The sequence below is a fragment of the Conger conger genome, chromosome 5, assembly GCF_963514075.1.
Source record: "Conger conger chromosome 5, fConCon1.1, whole genome shotgun sequence".
NCBI classification, from domain to species: Eukaryota; Metazoa; Chordata; class Actinopteri; order Anguilliformes; family Congridae; genus Conger; species Conger conger.
This window is the reverse complement of record NC_083764.1, coordinates 53,227,831-53,239,012: the sequence shown is the minus strand read 5'-3', so window position 1 is coordinate 53,239,012 and position 11,182 is coordinate 53,227,831. Positions and strand designations below refer to the sequence as shown.

The 11,182-nt window shown below is 37.8% G+C and overlaps 1 protein-coding gene across 1 annotated transcript in view; it reads right to left on the bottom strand.

Annotated features, from left to right (window-relative positions):
- Positions 1 to 5,842: 5,842 nt before the first annotated feature.
- otos (otospiralin) overlaps positions 5,843 to 11,182 on the bottom strand; it is a 14,246-nt gene continuing 8,906 nt past the window's right edge. Inside the window, exons 5-9 of the mRNA XM_061241242.1 lie at positions 10,200 to 10,235; positions 9,626 to 9,747; positions 8,859 to 8,920; positions 8,413 to 8,436; positions 5,843 to 6,410 (exon numbers count right to left, since the gene is read on the bottom strand). Coding sequence (XP_061097226.1) covers positions 6,223 to 6,410; positions 8,413 to 8,436; positions 8,859 to 8,919 — 273 coding nt within the window. The 5' untranslated portion in view covers position 8,920; positions 9,626 to 9,747; positions 10,200 to 10,235 and the 3' untranslated portion in view covers positions 5,843 to 6,222. The remainder of the gene's footprint in view (positions 6,411 to 8,412; positions 8,437 to 8,858; positions 8,921 to 9,625; positions 9,748 to 10,199; positions 10,236 to 11,182) is intronic.

Genomic DNA, 11,182 nt, shown 5'->3' with positions numbered 1-11,182 from the left:
TAGTAATCGCATAGGTAGGCCAAGAATGACCTCTACAGTTGATGAAGCAAAACCCCCGAAACACCTGTGCTCTGTTCAGGGGGCAGTTGTGGATGTGTCAGTGAGACAAACAGTCTGGAGTGTACAGAAGCATCTTATCAGCTCAAGTTAAATCAAATGCCTCCAAACTCAGTGGACAGCGCTTCATCCCATCCCATGATCCCAAACATACAGCAGTGTTCTCTTTCTTCTTAATGATGTTCCAAACATTTTGTTTTGGTTAGCCTATTGTTTAGTGTATCTCACTGATAATTTATCTGCCTATATCAGGTAGCCAGACATTATTTCTTAAAATTTTCACAACCATTCAGACATTTGCTCAGGAGGTAAGAGCAGTCGTCTGGCAGTCAGAGGGGTGCAGGTTCGATCCCGCCCTGGGTGTGTCGAAGTGTCCATGGGCAAGACACCTAACCAAATGCCCAAATGCTACATTTCAATAACAAGGGATACACCACAGACAGAAAGCCGCTGTCTTGCTCACCATTGAGACAGATCACTTCTTTAATGTAACATTGGTAAGAACTTGTGAGCATTTATTTTGTGTGATTAATGTTTGCCAATCATCTAACACTATACTTGCTGTTATTGTTTAATTTTAACAGTGCTTCACATTGCTAATTACCTTTTGCTTTTCCTGCCAATGCCTTCCATGCTTTAATCAAATTCATCCAGAGGGCCTGTAAGCTGCTACTGCTACAGTATACAATTGATTCCACATTTCATGTTTCATTCTTGCTGTTCCGGAGGGTGTGGATACTTACCTTGAATTGGTTTACTTTTATATAGTTTTTGCTTCTTCGTCTTGTACAGCAGTATTAGTGCTCCAAAGACAAAGAAAGCTGATGAGGCACACAAGGCTGGAACCCATCTGACTGTGAGACATACAAAGTCATATAATCCCAGAAGCATAGTTTAATGTGTTTTTCATCTTTTCAGGAAGTTCTGGGGATTTTTTATATTACATTGTTTTAAATTTAGAATATATTTGGGTTATACCTGTTGAAGAACATAGAGACAATCCTTATTCAGATTAATTCTTCTGAATTGCTACTCATTGCTTATTGCAAAAAACATTTTGTTCTTTTGGGAAATGCCATATTGACACTTAGATTTAACATTTTATTTGCTGAAGATTATAATCACCTGATGTACCAACAAATCAGCAGACATTTTTCATTTCAAAACTACCAGTGATGCCAAGCAGAAGGTGGATCACTTCCATTATTAGGCCAATGTGCACACAGCTGCCACTGCTACAGTGGGTACATTTTCTCATTCAGTATATTGGGTTCACCTTGTGATCCTGAGGTGAAGCACTTTTCCAGATCAGTAGAATCACTGGAGGCTTTGCTGACAGGGTTATGGGCGGTGCACATGTATGTTGTGGAGGGAGGGTGGGGGTGTAACTGGAGGTGAATAGTTTGGCCCAGCTGCACACAGCTGTCATTACCACAGAGGGGCAGAGTTTCCCAGCTGTAAGTCACTTCAGTCCCCTGACTGAAGCAGCTGAGACTGACATTATTCCCCAGGCACTCTGCTGTGATGCTGGGTTTAGAGACGGGATCTACAAGAAAAGTAATCAAACATAATAAAAAAGAATCCATTTAGACTTCACTACATGCTCAGATTGAACACAAAGCAATCATTTAAATATTCAGAGGCCTGGGCCATTTCACATTCATGTGATTGCAACTTCCATTATTTGGTAATGCCAAGCATTAATGTGTACCCCAAATACCTGAAAAAATAATTTTGTGCAAGTAATAACAGTCTACTTAGGCTTAACGTTTGCCAAACTTTCAATGGCAATATATGCCAGGTGTACAGCCAGTCAGTGTAATCACCAGTGAACTATTGCTGTTATCTCTCACAAAATTATGAATTCTCTATAATAATATAATTTTAATTAATAACACATTATGGTGTGTAAAAAACATGTAGATAATGAGAAATCTGCTTTGAACCAACTTACCAAAAACCTGCAGGTGAAAGTATGTATTCTCTGGTTTCCTTAGTCTTCCAGATATATATTCAATTTTAACTCGATACAAGCCAGAATCTGATAGGTTTAGTTTGTTCAGCCATATTGAGGCATTGCTCATACTGATCCTTCCCTTATATTGTTCACTAACTTGAAATACCATTTGAGGACTCCATAAAACTATTCTAGTTATATTAAAAACTAGGTCAACAATGTAGCTTTGATCAGATTCGGGTGAGACAGGAAATGAGATGCTGTCTCCCACTTTCACTCTGATGGTGGCCCGTCTCTCTACCAACCCCTCACACCACCTGCACTGGTACACTGTAAAAGAGAGGAGAATTATTCACACTGTATCATCGAGATGGAGTTGTCACATTATAACACACAAAGATGGGATTACCAGAGATAGAGGTTATTCACATTACAGTATGTTTGGAACAAGGGGTGGATCTAACTGAGATTCCTTTCGGGTCTTAAAATGCCAAAACAATCTTAACACAAAATCTTTTCTAAATATACAGTACTGTGCAAAATTTTTAGGCCTGTGTGAAAAAAATGCTGTAATGTAGGAATGCTTTCAAAAAGAGAAATGTTAATGGTTTATTTTTTATCAATTAACAAAAAGCAAAGTGAGTGAACACAAGAAAAATCTAAATCAATATTTGGTGTGACCACCCTTGCCTTCAAACCAGCACTAATTATTCTATGTACACTTGCACAAAGTCAGGGACTTTGTAGGCATATAGTCAGGTGTGTGATTAACCAATTATACCAAACATGAGCTAATGATCATCGATTTAATATGTAGGTTGAAACACAATCATTAACTGAAACAGAAACAGCTGTGTAGGAGGGTTAAAACTGGGTGAGGAACAGCCAAACTGTGCTTCCAAGGTGAGGTTGCTGAAGACAGTTTAATGTCAAAAGTCAAGACTGAGCACAGCAACAAGACACAAGGTAGTTATACTGCAACAGTAAGGTCTCTCCCAGGTAGAAATTTCAAGGCGGACAGGGTTTTCCAGATGTGCTGTTCAAGCTGTTGAAGAAGCACAATGAAACGGGCAACGTTAAGGACCGTAGACGCAGTGGTCAGTCAAGGAAACTTGGAGGTGCAGCAGATAAAAGACACATCATCATGCTTACTTCCCTTCCCAATCGGAAGATGTCCAGCAGTGCCATCAGCTCAGAATTGGCAGAAACCAGTGGGACCTAGGTACACCCATCTACTGTGCGGAGAAGGCTGGTCAGAAGTGGTCTTCATGGAAGAATTGCGGCCAAAAGTCATACCTCCAACGTGGAAACAAGGCCAAGCGACTGATCTATGCATGAAAACACAGGAACTGGGGTGCAGAAAAATGGCAGCAGGTTCTCTGGACTGATGAGTCAAAATGTGAAATATTTGCCTGCAGCAGAAGGCAGTTTGCTCGCCGAAGGGCTGGAGAGCGGTACAAGAATGAGTGTCTGCAGGCAACAGTGAAGCATGGTGGAGGTTCCTTGCAAGTTTGGGGCTGCATTTCTGCAAATGGAGTTGGGGATTTGGTCAGAATGAATGGTCTCCTCAATGCTGAGAAGTATAGGCAGATACTTATCCATCATGTAATACCATCAGGGAGGCATCTGATTTGCCCCAAATTTATTCTGCAGCAGGACAATGACCCCAAACATACAGCCAATGTCATTAAGAAATATCTTCAGCGTAAAGAAGAACAACGAGTCCTGGAAGTGATGGTGTGGCCCCCACAGAGCCCTGATCTCAACATCATCGAGTTTGTCTGGGATTACATGAAGAGACAGAAGCATTTGTGGCTGCCTAAATCCACAGAACTGTGGCTAGTTCTCCAAGATGTTTGGAGCAACCTACCTGCCAAGTTCCTTCATGTGTGCAAGTATACGTAGAAGAATTGATGCTGTTTTGTCGGCAAAAGGTGGTCACACCAAATATTGATTTGATTTAGATTTTTCTTCTGTTCATTATTTTACAGCATTTTTTCACACCTGTCTAAAACTTTTGCACACACTGTATATATATATATATATATATTTGCTGTTTTTTTAATAATGTTCTTGATGCTAATCCAAATATTCCAGGAAACTCACAATAGCTAACACTCAAATAAGGAAACAATTTCAGTCTATGAATAGTGATTTTGTAATATATTCAATTATTTTGAATATCGTGAATATGAAACATAACACAGTTGAATCAGAATTATTTGTGTTCTGTAATTATGCTAGGAGAAGGGCTTGTTAGAAAAGCGACCACTCCTCCCTGCCAACATGTGTCTTTATCTTTCAGTAAACTGTAACGGTCAGAATCAATCCACTTCTGAGCGCACCTTTTCAATTAATTCAATCCAGGCTCAATTGAAACTGAACTTGAGTCAGGCATAAACATTTTTTTCAAGTATTGCCTTTATTTTACAGAACTGTACTCAAACAGAGGATTAAAATGTAGTTTACCTATTACATAAAGAAGCATAGCTTCAACGCAGATTCTTCTTGGCGTCTTGAAAGGTTTGTATTCAGTAGTCATTTTTTCTAACTGTAGAAACATATTGTTAGGACGTAATAATTAGCAAATTAGCTGTAAACTGTACGTTAAACCTCTTGTCATACACCGGCGCAGTCCATTTGACACCGTAACGCCGTAAAACTTTTTAAGGGCACTCCTTTGACATTACACAATACATAATTTAGAAGATCTGTCGAAAAATATACATTATATACACAAATATACATTTCAAATATACAGATTATTTAATAGATCGGCAATGATTACATTTTACAAGAATAAAAATTCCTACTTACACGTATTATAAACCATTCACACAGCAACTATTCATACATCCTTCCGATCAACCACTTTTACTTTTCAACTCTCAGGGTTGCTTGGGCGGTGTTTTATTTGATTGCCTGCGTTGCCAAGTCCCTCCCACCGAGAATACCTGCTTTCAAACAAGTGTAAAGTTGCGTGTTTAATTAACCCTTTGTAAAACCCAACGCAAACCCAATGACGGAATTTAGCGAGGGCCGAAGGGGGTTTTGTGTCCTTCTGGTGTTCCTGGAAGAATATTAGCATAGTTTCCAACTCACACGCTTTCGGCGTGAGACACACGCATTTGTTTGTGCGTGTGAAAACAGGCAAATGCGTGTATCTCACGCCGAAAGCGTGAGAGTTGGCAGCTATGTATTAGTAGGGTTAAATAGTAATGACCTCTATGCGGAGAGTCTAGGTCGGCGTGCATTAAATGGGCTCCTTAGAGCTCATTTGACAGGAACCAGCGTCGTAACGCCTATGGGTTCCCTTCGCACTAAATTACAAGAGCACCACCAATCCTTTTATGGGCCTAACTTGATCTGTTATGTTATGAAGAACGCTTGTCGCTTTTGGTTTGGTTACATCAATTACTGTCCGACTGTGTAAAGGGATACTCGCAAGAGTACCTCCAAGTGAGCGAATCTTTAATGTATGTTAATGTAACTTAATCTCGTCGGACAGTGCAGGTTTTTATTCCTATGAAGTGTATTTATTTACAGCTGTAGTATAATTGTCAATCTAATTTAGGTGAAGATATGTAATCAAAATCAAATTTTTGAGGCGTGTGCTGCAAAGGCGAATGCTAGTCCAAGATACCGGCTTCTACCTCTTCAATTACTTTGTGAAAATTAGGTGTACTATGAATACATTGGCACTATTATGCTTATGTAAGGTTGTCCTGAGTATGTTCATATATTTTAGTTCAGTTTACGAAAATCAACCAGCAAATAAAAACAGTATGCAGATTATTTCCATTTATTGGTATTTTCCATTTCCTTACATGACATGCTTTACATTTGTAAATAGCTTGTAAATATTAACCCACAAACTGAGATCAATTGTAGATAATTCTAAAGTACAATGGGTCATTATAAAATTGTGAACTCAACTGCTATAGGTTCACGTTAAGAAATACTATATAATATTATTTTAAGATTATTTGGATTACTTCATTCACCTATGTGATTTACAACACAAGGTTGGCATCAGTGGTGTACACTGGAGATTATTGGTTTATTGGGTTCCTTCCAACTCAGGTTTTAATTACTTATTTAGAGCTTTTGATTGAATGGGACCTTTAATGTTTTATGACCACATCAGCTGCTGGCTGAATAGCATCTCTAAAGCTTATTGGACACCATTGTTCCTCAACATATTATTTTTAATGTTCATGCCCCCCAGCAACTTCATAGCCCAGTGTGTCTCCAAGGTGTTGATGGGCGAAAAAGGCCCTAGCCATTTCGTTGATGTGGTTGTAGGCCCCGATGCTGCGGAAGTATTCCACGTATCTCCAGAAGTCCGTGGTAGAGTAGGGCCAGTAGGGCACATTTGGTGGCTCATCATATGGAACTGGGGTAACAATAATACAGTCACTGAATCTTAAAATACACTGATTACTCATATATATTTAGTACAACATTTTACTGGATGTATGTATAAGAATTGCATTCATGAATACATAAATAAAATATTGCACAAATTCCATTAAACAATCTAAATTAATTACCGTCCTGAACAGCAAAACATTGTAAATAATTATGATATGACAACAATGAAACATTTTACTTTTAATGATTTAAAATGTAATATTTATCATCTTTAACCTAATATCAGCCTAAAACCTTGGTCAGTCAAAGTCTGTGGGTGTTCCTATAGCAGCACATCTCAAAGCAGTGATGAGATCACACTAGAGCTGGTGTCCAGGGTTCTGCTCAGTGGAGGCTCCTCCATAGAGGTGGAGGAGGCCTGGCCTCCCCAATAATTTGAGAGAAGAGAGAGATTTAAAAAAAACAATAAATATATTTATTTTATTTATTTATTTTAACAAAAAACATATTTTTTATTTTTTATATTCATATTATTTTAGTTTTGTTCATAAATCTAAATTTTCCCATGGCTAAAACCCAATATTGCAATTGTAAAGCAACAGGCCAGATTTCCCTATCAGTTTGTATTAAGGGAGGCCAGGCCTCCCCTAGGAAATTAGCTTTTCATAGAAGTCAATGTAATGCATTTTTTTTCATGCCAATATGTGATTGGCCAGATCACTGAAAATGGGTGGGCAACGGAGGCCTGGCCTCACCATGCATTGTGTCCAGGGCTGAAAGATTGACATTTTGTTCGTCCAATCACATGCTACTGGTTCATTTGGAATCAACTATCCTTTCCTTTCCTATTCAACACAGAAGCCATTTTGAGAATTCGCTAGTCACTTCAGTCAAACAAACACTCGCCATAGTGGCTACGAGTGTCCTATCAACTTGTGCTTTTCAGGAAATTTAGAGAACACCCCTGGCTATCATCCCTGGAGTTTATAGCTCATTTGGCCAAACACTTTTGCTTAAAACTACCTCGGAAGTCGGCGAGATTCTAGCGCAATTTGAGATCTTGGGCTGGAGATATGCAGATTCCAGATAGTAGGGAGTGAGAATGACATTCAATAGGTCATGTTAGACACCATTTGGGATTTATTGAACAGTTTTATTTTTAATGTAGTCCACTTCGTTTTATTACAAGTCAATTTAATAATCTTCCATATCAAATTACTGAATTGTTGCTCTGTGAGGAAATTCACTCTAAATACGAATAGAGTGCTGCCCTCTAGTGGATAACGTTAACGTTAGATAAAGCCAACTGGAACCATATTTTTACATATTTTATATTAAATATATTGAATAAAACTACATATGATAAAGAAAGTGTTACATATCTTTTTTATATGCTAAACTTGATTAAATTGGTGATTACATGTTGAAGCTGTAGAAGAATGAAAAATGTAAGCTAAACAAAATTGTTTTTAACTACATAATTCAAATTCCTGCCTTTTACACATGTTCACTTGGCATTTATATTACATCCAAATGTCATTTCTCAGCTTAATTATCAGGCAGGCTCATAGACTTACAGCAATGTCATTTCTTCAGGAAGGCACAAGGCTAAGCTCTGCACAATGAATTTCATCAGCCAGAACTTTCTGACTGTAGCTTACACTCCAAATAGTATGCCTTTGGCCAGCACAAAGACAGATAAGAGAACAGGGAACATTCCATCGCGAGTGAAGTGAGCAAGCGGAAAAAAATGGCCTCCTCAATTCTGGAAGTCACCAGCCTCCACTGGTTCTGCTCATATAGTTTCTGTCCCAAATGTTCTCAATGGAATTTGTGACATTGACAGACAATTCTCATCCTCAGTTCCCACCACTTTACAGTACAATACAATGGCAATCTTGGTCATCCTGTTGCCCCATGCAGTGTATTAGAAGAGTTTAAAATTGCCTTATGAAATGGGAGGCTAGAGTCTGTTTCAAGTTAGTTTATGAAAACAATGAAGGTATTGAAGCTTGTTACAGTACCTCCTTCAGGAATGACTCTGGCATCTGGAAAATGAAAGAGAGGAGATATTTACATTCGGGGACCCCTTCCACAAAGGAATGATTCAGGTAATGTAAATTGAGGTTCTCCCAGGGGATTGTCAAAAATTCATCAAAATACATTCCTTCACATATTATGCCACACTGCATTCACAACTTTTATGAAAAATACAATGGGTTGAATACCAATGTCAACACAAAATCTGTAATCTACTCATTTTTTTATATTTTCTAAATACACATGCACAATATATATATATATATTTTCTCCTTCTTAGTATGCTTATTTTTACTCCAGGATACATGCTAAGAAAAGTGAAAATGCTGAAAAAATTAAGGGCATTCTTTCAAATTAGTTGTTTTACTACATAAATTCAGAAAAAAAGAAAACAACTTTGGTAAGAGTACAGAAGTATTCATTTACTTACTGCTAAACTGATTGAGAACGATGCACCCACAGATCATTCCAAAGAATACAGACCACTTCATCCTTCGAAAAAGAGAAAAATGTATAACATGATGCTCATAACATGATCAAACTGCAAGCCATTATATGCGTCAATTAGACTAATTTCACTCGGATAAAATATCTTAATATGATCTCCAATAAACTTAGATTATACATTTTGAAACAAGTGGCTTAATACTGTATCATTGCCTGTACCTGTTATGCTGCCTTTGAGAGGTAAAGGAATGCAGGGCTGAATGGGTCCTTGTGTGTCTTACAGGAATGTTTAAATTGGACCCCAAAACTCAGGAAAGAGACGTCACATTTATCCCCCTCCCATTTCTACAGACACATTTACATTTGTTTAATCCTTTCTATTTCACAGCTGAGCTCAAAACTGACACGTTACTTTTAGAATTTAGAATTGTAAACAGGCATAGTCACTTCTTAATGTCAGAAATTCTGGTTATTAATTCAATAAAATAATATCACAACCATGGCAAGTATTGCTCTTTATGGTTAAAATATCTTTATTCTTGATGGATCTCTTTTTTGCCTGGTCTCACTGCATGTGTCGTAAGTGAGACCAGCTCATGCAAAATGCTGCCTGTCTTCTCTCTAATCTGCCAAAGTGTACTCACATAACTAGCCACAGGTTATCAGTTGTAGCCTAAGTAAAACATACATCTCTCATCTTAGCTGAAAGCGTAGAAAAGTGGAACTGTATAATCAAATATGAACCCTTACACTCCTGCCAGACCGCTCCACTCTGCCTCTTCTGTTAGTTTTCATTCCCTTTCCGAAAGGGTCCCTCCTCTCTGTCACATCTCATCTTTACTTTGGCCCCCAGTGCTGGAATGAGCTCTCCCCTGCAGTCAGGACAGCAGATTCACTGACTATCTTCTACCACAGACTGAGGGCACAACTGCACCCTGGTTCAGCTAATCCAAAAACACGTAAGATAACATTTCATTAACATTTTCTAGCCCAACATTTGCTATACGTAACATTATGTTTTAAAGTACATTTACAGCAGCCTACTACTTTGAGCCTACTCATTGTAGGTTTAGGGATGACACCATCTCTGTTTCTTGCCAATGCTTTACTGTATGTATGGCATATACTGTGAGCAGAAACGCGTTGTTAATGATTGCGGTCAGAGGAGAAGGCCCAGACTGGTCAAAGCTGACAGGAAGGTGACAGTAAAGCAAATAACTACTCACTACAACAGTGGAATGCAAAAGCGCATATCTGAATGCACAATACAAACCTGTAAGTGGATAGGCTAACACAGCAGAAGACAAATAAGTCTAATAAATACCTGATAAAGTGCTCACTGAGTGTATATTCCTGCGACCTGGTAGGAAAGAAAAGTTCATTTTTTAAAATAATACAAGTGTCTAGGATGAGAAAACCATGTTGTAGTGAAAATATTGGCAAACATATAATTGACTTCATTTTTATTGAAGGTCCATTGTAGGTTTCAACATAGTATAAAGTGGTTCTTGAGATTAAGACCCGAGACTCATATCTCCCACAGGGAACAAAAATGAATTGTAGGGTGTCAAGAAAATATCCAAATGGCAAAGTGTACCTTTTTGTTAACTTCATTAGGAACACTATACTAATATTGGGGATGGTCACCCTTTGCTCTCAAAACTCAATGTGTGCCAATTGCAGTTAAATCTCAACGTGAGCTTAACATAGGACTGCAACTAAAGTATCAAAATATGCGTTGTTCTAAAAAAAACTAAATTTTGAACTTTCTTGCAGAAGAATGTTTTATTCCATAAGACATTATATATTAAATGGCCTTTTTGTTTTTTTACTTTTGAAAAAAACTCATACAAAATGGCTATTTAATTTTTGAGGTAGAAAGAGAAACATTGTGACAACTTACCCATGTGACAATTTACCCTGCTCCCCCCTACTTATACAACACAAAGAACTACCTGCAATTAACTCAGACACAGTCCATAATTAATATTTGTACCCTCTGACCTATCAAGTAAGCACAAAATATTAAGATTTCACAATTTTTATATCCCTCTATTATTAGAACAACATGGAAGATATATAGTACAATTTGTTTGAATTCAAGTCAAAACATAATCTAAATTATGCACTGTTTATACACTTGTTTAAGCACTGCATTTATTGTTAATGGTGTTTTATTAAATAATCTGGGCACTAACCTCATGACAGCTCCAAAGCTGTTGTTGAACTAACAAGAACATGTTTGTTAACTGGTTCATTTAACAGTGTACTGTAGGTAGAGCACTGCTGTGCAGTATATAATTATGT